The sequence below is a fragment of the Haplochromis burtoni genome, unplaced genomic scaffold (assembly GCF_018398535.1).
Source record: "Haplochromis burtoni strain Fernald_Lab_line unplaced genomic scaffold, NCSU_Asbu1 Contig_88, whole genome shotgun sequence".
Classification (NCBI taxonomy): Eukaryota; Metazoa; Chordata; class Actinopteri; order Cichliformes; family Cichlidae; genus Haplochromis; species Haplochromis burtoni.
The window spans coordinates 1939862-1955990 of record NW_024582449.1 but is presented as its reverse complement, the minus strand read 5'-3'; the positions used below and the strand labels follow the sequence as shown (position 1 = coordinate 1955990).

Sequence of the window (16129 nt, the reverse complement as noted above, 5' to 3'; positions counted from 1 at the left end):
TCTTTTTTCTTCTACATAATTATCACATTTCATGACAGTTGTCAGGCAAATACTGTAATTTTTACTGTATTAAATTTTTTAACAGTTTTAGTTATTACAGTGCCCCCCACTCTAACATGCAGATCAATTTATTTATTGAACTTTTATGTACTATGTGCTTCCTTTCTGAACTTTTGGTTGATATTCTGTCTCTCCATTAAAATTAAACATAATAATAAAACACTTTTCCTTTCTTTGTAAGTGAGCAATCTTACAAATGCAGCAGGAGATCATGTAACTATTTCCCCCACTGTAGTTATTCATTGAAAGAATTTATCTGTGGCATTCCTGCACACATTAGACGTTGGTGAATACTGGGCATAGTAATAATGCCTATCCTGTAAAGCCTGTACTGCACATGCCTGACCCTTTTTTGATCATCTATCTAAAAATAACACTGCATGTTCTCATCCACCTCTACAAGAAAATCTCATGGGACGAGGCATTTGTTTTCCTGTTGACCCCTACACTCCCCAACATGCACAATAGCCCATTCTTCTTTAAATATGCCAACAAAAGAGTTTAAATAAAGATCCACTGAGAATGTTTTTACGAGTCCACTTTATTTTCTTTTCCAACATCTCAGCCACATCTCACTCTTCGTTCAACAAAGTGCATTGATTAGACAGCATTTCTGGCAGAAGTAGCTGTGGCGGTGGTGGAGGGGTTTGCAGTCTTGCAGCATGTGTCTATTTCCTTTCTCGCTGCCATTAGAAGTCGCAGTTTGAATTTACACACTCGCCGTTAGATAAGGCATGAAGTTAGGAGCACAAGAACAGAACTGTTATGAAAGAGTGACTTATGACACTTTGAATCTACAAGCCAGGAGTCACAAGCTAGGATATGCCAGGATTTCCTTCTTCTTTTTTTTTTTCTTCATAGGTCGTCGGCCTTTTGTGTTAGAAAACTAGAACTTCTACAAGTACAACATGGGAAAAGGGTCTGAGTTTAACAAAACCACTGTGCATTTTACAAAAAGCTGCTCATGGCAAACAACCACACCAACACCGCTAGGCTACTTTGCTCGTTTTTCATTACAGTATGTCTGTACACGCAAAATATAAAAATTAAGTCAACATTGCAGTCAACAGGGAAGGGTGTAAGGCAAATGTGGGTTAGGCGTTTTCAGCTGGGATGGAGCCTTCAAGCACATGACCAGTGGTTTCCAGTAGGGTCATGTGCTGCTTTGCGGAGACGTAGAGGGGCTTTCTGATGGGGCTGAGGGGGGCGGGCCAAGTGTCAAGGGTCAGGAAGAGATGGAAGGGGAGGCTCCTTCGGGCTGCAACACAAGAAAAACAGATGACTAGAAATAGGTCACACATTACTGAGTTGTCCGTGGTGGCTGAGGAAGACACCACCATCGCCACGCCTGTGCCACCCAGCGTGCCGGCACCTCCTGAGGCACTTCTGAAGCTCACTTAACAGCTTTCACAAACGAGGCGTGACAGGGGCTCGCAGGGGCTGGCGCACAGCTTAGAGAGGAGGGAGGGGAGGAAGGAGAGTGGGCACTGCCACTCTTTCAGGGCCAGCTCTAAAGCTATTCCTTCAGTGGGACATAGAGGCCTTAAACACACAAAAGAGCTAAAAGAAGATTAGAATTTTTAATCACCACAAATATCTTCATTAGTCCCACTGACTCAGAGGGAAAAACAGGGGATAGTGAGATGCTTTGGTGGTGGATCTAGGTGATCCCCAGGCATGCTGTGTACCCACTGAAGCGGTTTGCAGAGGAGTCAACAGTGGCAGTCCTCTGCAAACACGCTGCAGCAAGTGCAGGTTAAAAAGATAACTCCTTCCAAACACCAAGGTGAAGTAAGCAGGATCTTAGCGCTTTAATGAAAAACTTGCCTGTTTTAGATATTAATGCATGCCACTGCATCATGCATATAATACAGGTTGCGTAATTGTATTTTGCACAGAGCTTTGTTAACAGGGTCAAAGAAGCACAAAAAAAGAAGGAAAAAAAAATCTGTACTGAATGCAAGTTTATCTTTTTAATTAATCTGGTTACATAAATGCCAAAGAGAAAAGCAACACACTGAAGTTTCTATCCATTCTTCTACCGAGCCACATAACATCGCACTGCCCTCCAGTGGTAAAGCAGAAGCACCGGAGAAAAGCAGAGGGTTTTACCTGGAGAGCAGTAAATCGACATCATCAGCATCGCTTAGCTTCAACTACTCCGCCTCTTCCTCCTGTTAGAAGACAAAATCATGTATTGATAACCAACACACACACAGAGAAAGCAGAGACACGTGGCAGTGGTAGAAGGTCGGATTAAAATCTGTTTAAAGTGCCTTTGTGTATTCTATTCTAATGTTTCTAACGGTGCAAGCTTTAATTTGTGGGGAGAAAAAAAAAAAAAAAAGATCCCAATGATAGCTGAGACTCTGTCGTTGTTAAACCTTTTACCTGGATGCGTCTCATCAACCGGAGAAGGATTTGTGGGATTCAAAGTGGAAAGACTGCAGTTGTTTCTTAGTTTGTTGCATAAATAAAACAAAACTATTTGAATTGCAATTTAAAAAAATAAAAAATAAAAAAAAACCACAGTCTTTACTATGAGTGAGCTACCAAGATGTGTGATGTGTGTTTGTGTCGCACACAAAGATCTTCCCTCTTTACAACACTGGACCAGGCATGGCAAGCACAGGCAGAAGACCACATGTGACAAACTGCTGTAATACTACCTGTGTTTCTTCCAACTCTTCTTCTTCTTCCTCTTCCTCCTCCTTTGAAAAAAATTAAAAAATAAAAATAAAAAAAGAAGAGGGAGGGGCTATGTGAAGTCATGGCTTAAATAGGGAGAAGGTGAGACGACTTCCCATGTTAGTGGCTGTGTTAAGGATGGGTTAAAAATGGAGAAGATGTCAAGCGTGGGCAGTGGTGATGACAGCAGGGTCGGAAAAAAAAACTGAGGAAACTAGTGATGGAGTTCTGTTTTTAATGAGATGACCTAAGTGAGACAAGAGTGGTGCTTAAGCAGGCGCACCGTGTAAGATGAGGTTAAACTGCGTGTCACGTGTTTTAAGTGTTACCACTCAAGCCGCGAATGCTGTTCCTGGTTAGTTTTGAAGTAAACAACACGCTCACCGAGGTTATCTATTATTCGATCCTACAACCACTTTATTCCAACAGGTGACCCAAACTAAGAGAGCAGTAAGCCTGGAAACAACGCAGTGTGTCGTCTAACGTGAAATGTTTTTTCTTTTTCTGAGTATTGCATGAGAACAAGATGTGCTCCGTCTCCTCCATCTTCTTTGAAACTTGTCACATCCACTTCACGTCCACTTTCTTCAGATTGCTCTTGGCAAAAAAGGAACAAAAGCCATGGCTTCTTTAAAAAGAAAAAAAATGTCATCCTGTCAAGTCAGTGCGCCCCATCTCCCAGTACAACAAAACCAAACATGTCCGAGTTATCCTCACGTGCGTGCAGGCCAAGTTTTAAAAGAAGACAACAGAACGTTCAAGCATTTTTTTTAGGTATCAAAACTAAAAAAGTGAAAACGTCTTGGCAGACTTGCAGAATGTTTCTCTGTGAAAGTTTCATAAAAGTTTGCTCCAACTCTGAACAACCTCATCTTTGTCCTGGCTTGTTTGAGGCCATATGAGTTATACTGCACACAATATTCACTGAACCAATGACAAGTACGATCTTGAGGAGAGAGAGTTCGCCTGAACATGTGCACACAGTCTTTCTCTGCAATCGGATCATGCATGAAAAGAAAAATCCCAGTCTCTGTGTGATTCACACCGTGCAAAACTTATACAAAGATTCTATAATCCAGATATACCTCTTGCATTTCAGCCTCTTCTTCCTCCTGTGGAACACGAAATCAGGCAGTTTTGAAAAAGAAACCAACATTATGGTCCATATGTGACTCGCATATCTGTTACTACATGAAATCCACCTTTAAGGTTTAGGTCAAATATGATCAGGTTTATCATGCTGCAAACCAGCAGGCATGTCCATGGAAAGTGGACCTAAAAGTCCATGCAGCACACCAAAAGAAAGAAGGAGAAAGGGAGAGAAGGGCAAGTCTGTCAAGCTTTAAAGGAATTAATTAATTAATTAAAAAAAAAAAAAAAAAAAAAAAAAAAGTAGAACCACCAGAAACTACAGTACTGCCTTGTTCGTCTTGCTCCTGCAAGAGAGGTTGGACAAGGACAAAACAGATGGGAAGGAAGAGCGGAAAAACAGCAGGGCGAAGCACTGAAGCATAAGCAGCGTAAACTCAAGCAGAGGCTGGAATGTCTCTGAGAAGCAGAGCCCTTTTCACACAGCACTTAGAACCAGACTTTTTTTTTTTTTTTAAACAACTTTTTGAACCAACTGATTATTCATTGTGTTGGTGTGTTGCAGGGGGCAGAGTCTGATTTAGGGAATGGTTAAAGTGTGGACTCTTTAGAGGAGCTACCCTTGAGATGAGCAACGCTGGGTGAAAAACCGGCTGGGCTGACTCACCAGACTTCAAACCCTGTCCACAGGGTGCAGACTGAAAAACAGTGCGAAAGCAAGTGAGTTTGCTTTTTGAAAGTTGGGTCACATGAAGTTGAAAAGTTTTGGGGATGTGTCCTGACAGGCAAAATCCAGGGCAAAAAAAGGCCCACAAAGCACTCTTTCAACATAATGACATAACTGAGGAAAATGGATTATTACATTGTTACCATGATTGTCTTTTTTAATGAGCCCTATATTGGTCATTTCTTTATGAGAATTACTTCAGGTGCTGTATTAATCATCACTCTGGATGATACGTCTTTGACTTTGACTTGTGTTGTTTTTTTTGGTCTTTTAGCATTTTACTCTGACCCTTTGTTATCACAGACATGAGGCGACCAATTCATTGTTTCTGGCAAAAGACAAAATATGCTAACAAATAGTGAAATACTAATCATTGAAGGAATGCTTGAGGTGTGAAAGGGATTAATAATCTGACAAAGTAATGAGTCACTAAACAAAAACAACAAAAAGAAAAAAACAAGACAAACTCAGGAAGGCTAGAAGCAGTTTAAAATAAAACATGAATCTACCTCAAGCTGTCGTAGCTCTTCTTCCTCCTAAAAAAAAAAAAAGAAAAAGAAAAAGAAAAAGTAACAGGCAGCAGGTCAGCCGGCTGTGTGGGGAGCAAAAGAGCACAACAGGCATGTGGTATGGAAATGTCTTATGATTTCAAATGAAACTATGGGAACAGTCGAAGTTGTCAGGAAGCAGCTAGAAAACTGGGAAGAAATGAGGAACGGGATGTTAGCAGAAAGACAGGAAAGGTCAAAAAAAAAAACTTGAGGAGATCGTAATAAAGAGAGAGCAGAGAGAGGGGTAGACAGGTGAAGTCTTCAAAGTTGGCAATTTAAAAGGCAGACCAAGACCCTCCCAAACCCATCTGGACGACCTTCCCTGATATCTGCACCATCAAACCCACACTGCTGATGACTGTATGGAGGAACCGCACAGAAAGAGACGAACAGAGAAGCACAGTTACCTCTGACTGCAAATCCTCTTCCTCCTGGAGGGAGCAAACCAAGAGGGCAAAGGAGTCAAATGTCATACAGTGTGTGTTTGTGTACACGAGGAACCAGCAGACACAGCTCTGATATTGATGCATCTAGACCAGGGGTGTCAAACACAAGGCCCGGGGACCAGAATCAGCCCCGCAAAGACCTCAATCAAGCTCATTGGGGGAAATGTGAATTAAGGCATAAATATTGGATTTTAAACTGTATTTTACTAAGTTTTGCTGCTTTTCCTACAGATAAAGACCTTTTAGCATTCTTGCATTTACTACAGCAGCATTTCTTTATTGTGCATAAAACCTGAGAAATACTGAAATTAATTTATATTAAAGGGGATTAAATGCGTCGTTAAACTGTATGTGGGCTGTATGTTGGCCACAATGTAAATTGAGTTTGACCCCCCTGACCTAGCCTGTGTGAAATGAGTCAGGTGAGGGATGGGCTGGAACATGAACTCAAAAAAAACATATCAACTCTGAAATGCTAAATGAGATCAGTCATTTGGTGTTTAACGCGTGAGTCAATTAGGCAGCTTTTTTTAATGTGTATGTGTTAGTCCCCATAGGGAAATAGTTCCTCTGCATTTAACCCATTCACCCAGTGAAGCAGTGGGCAGCCACCAATGCAGCGCGGAGCAGTGTGTAGGGACGGTACCTTGCTCAGGGGTAGGGATGGGTATCGTTTAGGTTTTATCCGATACCAGTACCAAACCGGTACTTTTGAAACTGTGCCGGTGCTTAAACCGGTGCTTAAAGAATGGAGAACACAAAATTGGTCCAAAAACCTCTCATGTTCAGCTGTTTTTTTTGTAAAAAGATAACAATGTTAGCCTTTTCTGCAGCTATGGGGCATATATGGTATCACTCTTGGCTGGAAGCAGTGCTTAAACAATGGAAAAAACACAAACTTTGTCCAAAAACCTCTCATGTTTAACTGTTTTCCACTTTTTCTTTGGTCATTTTAGCCTTTTTGGCCAGGGTGAAGGGAGTATCTGCCATCAAACAAGAAGACAGCCGCATGTAACTACGACGGTGTTTGCTAGTTCACCTTACATGCATTAATTGTAATAACGTGGTTAGCCTACTCAACGTAAATTACACACGAACAACATTAAGCTACTCACGCAGAGAAGAACGATGTCTGCTAGCTCGACACATAACTATACCGAAGTCGCTGCCTCATCATTATCTGCTACACTGGCAGGGCTAGGGGCCAGGACTCTACTCTTCGGGTTTTTTGGGGATGTTGCTAACTCCGGGTCCGATAACACGCATCACACCCGCAGTAGATGTGCTCAATGTGAGGTCTCGCAGCAAGCTATCAAATACGCCGCATTTCTCGGCTTTTAAAAGACCCTATACGTCGCCAGGTGTTTCATCAGTTTCGAGGAGTTACCTCCTTTGCACAGTATCACCTTAAAGCACTTGTTGCAGGCTGCTGAGTTTGCATATTTTGCTGTGAAGTACAGCCAGACTTTGACCGCTTCGCTTGGGCATTTTTAATCTGTAGCTCTGCTCTAAAAGAACGTACGTACCTGGGCCCGCCTACTACGCTTGCAAAGGTAAAATGATTGGCTGGAATCCAAAGTGTATGACATCTCAGGAAAAAAAGCACCGAAATAAAGCACCGAAATGTGCGCTGCTTTTCGGTCTGGTTACTACCGTTTATGTCAGAACCGGTGCCGTAATGGCACCAGATACCGGTACCCATCCCTACTCAGGGGTACCTCAGGGTAGCCGTTCAGTGGAGTCGAACCCCCGACCTTCCGATCATGGGGCCACCACTCTACCTACTGAGCTATACCTGCATTCAGCCTATCTCAGTTAGAACTGCTTTAAAACCCCGTATTATAAGTGTTTACACTGCACAAGATTAAAAGACATATTTTAAATAGCAGAGGATTCTTAAGCACTCAGATTTTTGTAAATAGTGAAAGTGATGGGAGACAAAGGGAGAGAAAAATTTTCACTGGCCTTGACAAGCACAGAGTGAGGGAGGTGGTACAGCATGTTTTCACTGCTATTCAAAAGTGTGGGGTCACACAGAAAAATTCACATTTTTCAAAGACTCGCCTTAATCTTTAAATGAATAGAAAGTACAGTGAAGAAATCAAGGTTACCCACAATGAGAAGTTCATCCTTCCAACTCTGGTTTCATTAAACACACCTTTGCAGAGCAGTTTGTTAAAGTAATATGGAAACCTTCCCCCCACGCTTCCTACAGTAAACTAAGTCACTTCCCACAGCAACTCAGGGACTGGTCACTCTGTTATCACAGAATAGCAGCTCACTGCATCTTCTCCAAAGAGATATACAGAAATCTTCCCAGAACAGAGTAAACTCTCTGCTATGAAGTCTTAAGGATCTTAAATTTAGGGGGGGGGGGGGGGTGTCTCCATTTCCTTGGATGGAATAGTCCTGGTTTTTTAGAACAAGAAGACTTAAGTTTTAGAAAAGGGCTCTTTTGGGGCCGTTATGAGACTGCAACTGACTCATGCAGACTAATGCTTCACATACTCGACTAGCCAAATTTAAATTGTTCCTTTGGAGGTATAATCATTCATTTTTGGAAGTTATTTGATGCTCAAAAAACCCAGAATGTTGTAACTATGCATTAATAAGTGTGTAATTCAATTTTCCAACAATTTTATGTATTCTCATAAACTTAGTGTCCAAGCCCAATAATGTTAGGTCAATTTCAAAGAAAGTTTCACTAACACTGGCTAACAGCAGCTAACAGTAGCAGAAACAGGAGTGCTTACCGATAGAAAAGTTCAATCTATCCTCAACAACTCACCTGGCTATGGCTGCCATTGGACAGAAGTGAGATTCACTGCCTTCTAGCAGACTCCTTTCACAAAATTTTACATCCAAAATAATGTAAAAATAAAATAAAATAAAATTTAAGTGACCCAAAACTTTTTAGAAATCTTTTATAAGTTTAGCTCATGTCAGTGTCCGAAAGTCTGAATGACTGGCAAGTACACGTGTTTGGGTAAAGGTGAAGACTGGTCTAAACCAGCAATGACTGCTAAGAAAAGAAAGAATTAATAAGCGCCCGCTTAAATTATTCTGCATGCGTTGCACAGTATGTTAATAAATTATTTTCCCTCTCAAATAAAAAAGATGAAGTACACATGTCATTTATTGAATGCACATAGTTATTAAAAATGCTGGGATAGTAACTGCTGCTGTTTCTGTGTATTGTGTCTATAAAACATCAATAAAGCACTGTTCCCTATTAAATAGTGAAATAAGTGTTACGTGAATTTTTTTAGATAATCTCACCTGCTCTTCTTCCTCTTCTGCTTGGCCCTCCTGACAGTGGAGATAAGATAGCATTAGAGACATCAGAGACCACCCACACACACACACACACACACACACACACACACACGACAGAGTGAGGAGTTTCTGGGGACCCTATACTAACACACCTTGACCAGGATAGTTAACAGTAAGTGAATTGTGTCATCAACTCAAAAACCAAACATAAGACACCTAATGGAATTGACAAAAAGGCAATAATAAATAAATTAAACATCCACTGGCAATGATGAGACGTGTAAGAATGATGATTAGGGATCTCGGCGAGGTGAATTAGTAAATTACTGAGTCCAGGGAAGGAGACTTGAGGAGAAGATGCAGATACAAGGTTGACAGGAACTTGAAAATGAGGGAAACCTTAAATGTGGAGTAAAGGAGGAGATTAAAGGGAAAACAGGGTTCTGAGTGGAAGAAATTGGCATTCCAAGGATGGAGGCAGAGGAAAAACGAAGGGAGATTAGGGTCTAGTTAAGGCGCAATTACAGTGTCTTCTGTGACCTCGTCTGTTTCTTCCACTGCTGCTTCCTCCTCCTCCTTCACTGTCGGGGCTTCGTCTCCTACCGTTTCTGCAGTCTCTTCCTTTGCTGCCCCCTCCTGTTCCTCCTCATCACCCTCACCTTCTTCATTCTCATCAGTGGCCTGCTTCACCTCTTTATTTGAATCCCCATTACGATCCTCCACTGGAACCTTGTTATTGTAAGGTGTAAACAATAGTGTGTGAAAGAAGAAATACACAAAGAAATAAAAAAAATTAAAAATCTGATATACTACTTCAGGCACTGCTTTAGCAGCATTACGATGGTTGGCTCATCAGATGGAAAGGTTTATGAACTCAAAACAATGATGTTATCCTGGTAGGTTGTCATCCAGTTAAAAAAAAATAAAAATAAATAAAAATAGGAAGGGAAACCTAAAAAGTCAAGGTGTAGGTTGTTAGAAAACAAATCCAAAGTTGGATATGCTAAAAATTAATACTGACATTTTAAAATGAGAATATAGATATTTTTCTCTTTTCTGTAAAAAAAAAATATTAAGTTACAGCTAACGGCAAATTAGCTTAACTTAGCCTAACACGAAACCTGTAAAAGGAAGAAACAAACAAAGAAAAACAGGTAACAGTATTTGTCCAACATTCATTAGTTTAAAAAGTTTACTGTGCCAGATTAAACACACCAAATGTAACGTGTTAATTGTGAAGCACTCATTTGCTAGATTACCTGTTTTTACCATGTCTGCTAAGCTAATACTAGCATAATTTCACATTAAATTCTCAGTTATATGAGAGGTACAATATGGGTTTTTTTTTAACATATTGTGTTATATCTCTTTCAAATAGCCAATAAGTATCTTTATCCAAATGTCAAACTATTCTTCTACAAGGCTAAATCTAAAAAAATCTTATTCACATTGTTAGTTCAATTAACCAGAAATACAGGTTTGGTCTAAAGTAGTTTGGCGCTGTCTTTCTGAAGCAGGCCGATGTGAAAAGTGTTCCTGGACTGTCACAGTTAAACGCAGTCATCATTTACAATACAGGTTTTTGGCTTTGTCTCTTATGTGAAGAGACTGATGAAAATTTATTGATCTCATATTGAGAATATATACTGTAACTGGAAATCCTAAATATATTATTAGTAAATTGTTGACTACTAAGTCACGTTTTCTCTGCCATATGACTCTTCTGAAGCATTGCCTACTTCAGAGACTAAAATTATAAACTTGTGATAAAAATGATAAAGAACATGAAATGTAACAGTAAAATGCAATATTGTTGCAAATAGGACAAGAGATCAGTGCTGCAGAAAATCGTTACTCTTGGGGCTAAAATTTGGGAAATTAGAAAGGGAAATCTGGGCTACGGTAGGTAAGCTCTAGTAAACTGAGAACTAGCAGGAATTTTCTCGTGGTAATAATCTTGTCAGAAATAAAGATGTTATTAAATATATCTATTAGAAAAAAATGCTTTTGATAAAAATAAAACATCAAATTTTACGATTTACACACAATCATACCACAGTCTGGTTGCTTCACAGCCCTTTGGCAGTCTGAACACAGCAATGCAGTGTCACAGTGTTATGATGACAAATCAGAATAGTGTGTTATTATGAGCTCACATTTCTCACTCATGCAACACCAGAATAAGTCGATGTGGTAGATGAGACGGGGCAGCCATGAAGAAATTAGGAATCTCTTTAAGTCACCAGTTATGGACAGAAGGAAAGTTGTTAAGTGACGCTGAAAATTTAAGATGAGACACGGTGAAAAGAAACTAAACACAGACTAAATGAAGGCATTACTATTGTGTCGTCAAGGTTTTCCTCAGCATGGGTGCCATTCTCCACAATGTTATCCTTGTCAGCTTGCTCTGCTTCCTGTACCAAGGAAATTACCAGGTTTAACACAATCGCGTTGACATTTAGTGTCCGGATAACTTGCCAAAATGTCCACGGCATGTTTTTGTTTCTTTTAGTCACTCAGATCTGGTTACCTACAAAACAAGTTCCACTGCATCTCATTTCAACACATTTAATTGTTAAAGAAAAAACAAATTTCAGTTTTAAATTTTAAATTAATTGAATTTCGAAAAATGTGTTCGAATCTCACATCAGTCAAAAGCAGATATATGAAGACTGGAACTTTGGATAAATACAGTTAGGGCCATAATTACCTCCACAGCGGATTTTAAACCAAACAATTAAGATATGATTGAAGTGCTAAACTTCCGTTTCAGTGGTTTAACTAAAGCAATTTAGCAATTACAGCCATTTTTATACACACTTCCCCATTTTCAGAGTCTCAAAGGTAATTAACTGATTCATTTTCACAAATCACCTGCTTGCTTAACACCAAAATGCCAGGGACATCACAGACAGCTAAAATGGATGAATACAACTTTACAACATCGAGAACACTCATCACAAGGTAGGCATCTCATTGTCAAGACCTACAGTCAAGACCCTTATTAATTGTAAATACAGAAAGTTTACAACAAGTTGCAAACCTCCGGTTACACTCGAGAGCAAGAAAGTCAGGTTAGAGACAGAAAACATCTAAAGGAGCCTGAACAGCTCTGAAAAAATTCTTTGGACAGAAACAGAAACTAAGATGCAAAAGAATAATTGGAAGAAAAAAGTAAGTAGAAGGAGAGAAATACTGTAGATGTTATAACATGGGCATGTATGGCTGCCAGTACATCTGGGTCACTAGTGTTTATGATTATGTGACTGACAAAAGCAGCAGGATGAACTGTGAAGTGTACAGATCTGCACCCTCTGCTCAGATTTAGCCAAATGCTGCAAAACTGATCAAACAGCTTCACAATGCAAATGTATATCAACCCAAAGCGTGCTGCAAAAGAAACCCATGAGTTCCTCAAGGCAAAGAAACCGGATACTCACAATGGCCAAGTCAGGCATCTGAGCTCAACCCAACAGAGCAGCTTCGTAGTTATTAAATACAAAATCAAATGCAGAAGAAGCAACAAGTGAAGGTGGCTGCAGTAAAAAGCTGGCAGAGCATCTTAAACAAGGAAACACCACATTTGGTGATAACCATAGGTTCTACACTTCAGGAGGTCATTAAAAAAAACAATAAACAATCCTTATATTTAAAACTATGCTAGTTGTCCGATTACTTTTGAAGATCAGAAAAGTGATTACTTTGTACAAAAAGGGCTGTTTTTCATAAACAGTTAACACTTAACTGATGTTAAACTTCCTGAATTAAAGCCAATAGTCTGCACTTCAATCACATTTTGGCTGATCTAAATCCCACTGCATTGGTGCAAAGAGTTAAAACTACAAAACGTGTAATAGTTCAAATACTTATGGACTAAAGTGCAGCCTAAACTAGGTACACACAACCTAAGTTCTGAAAGAATTTTCCTGTGAGGAGCATAAACGTGGTCTAAATTATTTAATATATGAATAAAGGAAGAGACAGACTATTTGTTGCATCTTTGTTTTTACTTGTATGTTATGACAGCACAGATGTTCTTATTTAATTGGGAATTTTGTTGTACACATGAAGTTTTGAAAATTCATCATGGTATTTTCAGACTTTTTATTGTTTTATGAGCCATAAATGATAGGAACCCCCTCATTATAAGAAGGGAGTTAAACCTGTTTGTGTCCAAAATGATAGCTGGATACATTGATTTCATCTGATTACAAACCTTTCAATAACAATAAAGAAGAGCATTTATTCTTCTGACATTCTTTTGATTCAAATTAATCACCTTAAACTCTCAAGTCTTACCTGGAAAACTAAAACATAATGTTGTAATTCATATACAATCGATAAAAGAATATTGTGTATTGAAGAAAGTCAAAGCAGAATTAGTCCAAGCTGAATTGTTGGACTAACTCTGTTGTATCAGTACTGAAGTAAAAGATTAGAGATATTAGAGAAGAAATGTGGCTTTTGCATACGTTTTCCACAACATACAGTAGAAAATAATACTGACCTTTGACCCAGGAGGAGGGGGCAACCCCAGGAAGGTGTACACTAAATTGTCCTCTTTGGCATCAAAGAATGTGTCGTAGTCCTGCACAAGATTTAGAGATCTAAATCAATACCGGTACAATAATTTACTTTCCCTCCAATTTTAACTTTGTTGCTACAGTTGTTCCATTACAGACATTAAAGTGCATTTCCTATGCTTTTCTTTCAATATTCTGAAGGTAGACACAAGTTAAAAACATTGGCGTATCTGAATGCGATGTATACTCACCCCACAATAACTCTCTTCGTTGAAGATTTGTGGGGGGAGGGGGATGCCGTTGGCTGGCTTCTTGTCCTCAGGGACGTTCTGCCTCATCCACATGCGGTTGTCCTCATTGCACGCGATGTCCAGTGGAGTGTAGTCAACTTTAAGAGCCTCCAAGAAGCCAACCACATCTTGCTGCTTCTTCTTGATCTGCGAGGCAGAGAAATCCTCCCTGATTGCATTGTATATGAGGAGAAGCCTGGAATATTTAACCTCAGGATAGCAGCTGCAGCATTCTGGGGTTTGGAATATCAACTAACATTATTTAAATGACAGCATGGATTCACATCTGATGCTCTACATAGTGCTCCCTTCCCGTCCTCTCCTACTAAGTAAACACAGAAACCACTGACAACAATTTAAAAGAAGTACGAGTTTTACTTTATTTTTTTACCGTACTTGGTTTATTATTATTGTCTATGTAACAGGTGTCCTATCTTCTGTGTATTTTTTACTTATCTTGTTTTCATTTTGTATTTTTTTTATTAATATTTATTGAGCTTTTCTACTTCATCTATCATAGTATATAAGTTGTTACAGGTTGTGTTTTACGCTGTGGCTTAATTTCATTTCCCACGCAACTATCTCAGGCTTTGCAGTCAATGGTCTCAAAATGAGAAAGCAGGTGAGCAGCAGTTGTCTGGGCAGAAATCCATCGTTGATACCAGAGGTCTACCAGAGGCTTCAAGCTGATAGCAAGGCAATGCTAACTAAAAGAAAAAAGAAAAAAAAAACTCTTGTATGCAGAAGAGCATCTTTGAATGCACAGTACATCAAACCTTGAAGCAAATGGACTACAGCAGCAGAAGACCACACCAGGTGCCACTCCTGTCATTTAAGGACAAGAAATTGAGACTACGATTCACACAGGCTCATCAACTGGACAACAGAAGACTAAAAACATCGCCTCGTCCTGTGAGTCTTGAGTTTTTCTGCAATGTTCGAATAGGGTCAGAATTTAGTGTACACAAAATGCTTCCATCCTGCCTTTTATCAACAGTTCAGGCTGCTGGTGGTTGTGTAACGGATGTGGATCTCAGTACAATTAGCCCCCTTAGTACCAACTGGGCACCATTTAAACACCACAGCCTACTGGAGTATTGATTGCTGCTGACCCTGTCCATCCCTTTATGACCTAACAAGGTGTGCCTCATAAAGCGACTCTTGAGTGTATATTATCTGATCTTATTTTATTTTAAGCCCTTAAATAAGCAGAAACACAACATGATTGCTTTTTTCCAGCTTCTCAGATGCCAACATATGCTATTATCCTTGTGTTATATGGTGTTGAATGACTAATAGTTTTCTGTTTTGGTCTGTTAATAATCCATAATCCATGTTTCTGGGCTCTGGTGAAGGTTGAATGTCTTCATGTTTGATCGTTTTACTTGTATCTACATCTGCTGACAGATCATATTTAAACTGATAAAAAGTGTAAAAATGAAAAAATAAATCAATAAAAAAACACAAACAGCAGGGTCGAAAAAGGGACAAATAAGAGGATAAACAACGATGCATTTTCTAAGAGTTAATGAGGACTGTTGTGGTCAGTCATTGAGTGTCATCTGCTAATACGGGTAGATGACCATACCCGCATGAAACAAGTCCACTCAAAGGATAAACCCCAAGTAGTGTGTGTTGTGATACAACACTGCTAAGTGGGCCCCAACCACTTTAGCATGGCCAAAAGTGGATGTAAGAAATAAATTCACCCTCCCCTCTGCTGTTATCATCCCACCTAACATACACACCGTTACCTCAATGCGAGTCTGACTTAAAGTTTCATGTTAAATCTCTTTTTGGGGGAGACACCGACGTCAAGCGTCTGCATGTGGAGGTCCTTAACATGCAAGAAAAAAAAAAAAAAAACACCTTTGGGAGCCCCTGTTCTAGAAAGCTCTGCATATAAATCACATCGACCTGCGAGACAATTAAACAAAGAACCAGAGCCTCTCAGGCGTAAACTCAGGCAAAAATCAAGCCGTGCACTTGCCTGCAGTGTTTAGATATGCCTAATAAAAGTCAAGTCACATTCATTTCGAGGTTTAACGCTCTCGTGTCACTGTATGAGTGACAGTCCTGGCCGGTTACAACCACAAAAGTTCACTTTAAGAGAAATAAATCCTTTGGAGTAAAAAGCTTACCGCTGTGGATCCCGACGAAGACGCGAGGAAAACTTTAATGACCATTTTGCTACAATTTATTTTGTCGACTATGCAACAAGCGGTCTCTTAAAGGAGCAGGCAGCCTTCTCTATTATTAGAGCACACCCTGGACGGAGACATAGCACAGCGATCACTCACTCACTCACTCACTCACTCACTCACACACACGGTTATTTTTGTCTCCAGGCTCCATTAGTGAGGGTCGGCCCGTAGGGGCGCAGCACTACTCACAAACACTGATTGGCAACTTCAGCTGTCTGTCGGTGAGGGAGGGGGCGCAGTGGAGCTGGTTCCCAGCGTCCTGCTGAGTGCATATA

General features: G+C 39.9%; 1 protein-coding gene across 21 annotated transcripts; it reads right to left on the bottom strand.

The window, feature by feature from the left end:
- Positions 1 to 563: 563 nt before the first annotated feature.
- Positions 564 to 15980, bottom strand: sh3bgr (SH3 domain binding glutamate-rich protein). 21 transcript variants are annotated; one of them, XM_005927347.3, is made up of 11 exons: positions 15792 to 15978; positions 13612 to 13797; positions 13345 to 13425; positions 11177 to 11251; positions 9363 to 9566; positions 8841 to 8870; positions 5523 to 5546; positions 5074 to 5100; positions 3834 to 3860; positions 2173 to 2234; positions 564 to 1318 (listed from the first exon to the last, which is right to left on the bottom strand). In XM_005927347.3, the coding sequence occupies exons 1-10, from the start codon at positions 15834 to 15836 to the stop codon at positions 2217 to 2219; spliced, it is 717 nt and encodes a 238-aa protein (XP_005927409.1). In that variant the 5' UTR covers positions 15837 to 15978; the 3' UTR covers positions 564 to 1318; positions 2173 to 2216. The 21 variants fall into 21 exon arrangements, with proteins under 21 accessions (XP_005927409.1, XP_042078508.1, XP_005927414.1 ...); XM_042222574.1 differs by having other exon boundaries at positions 9378 to 9566; XM_005927352.3 differs by lacking the exon at positions 3834 to 3860.
- Positions 15981 to 16129: the final 149 nt, after the last annotated feature.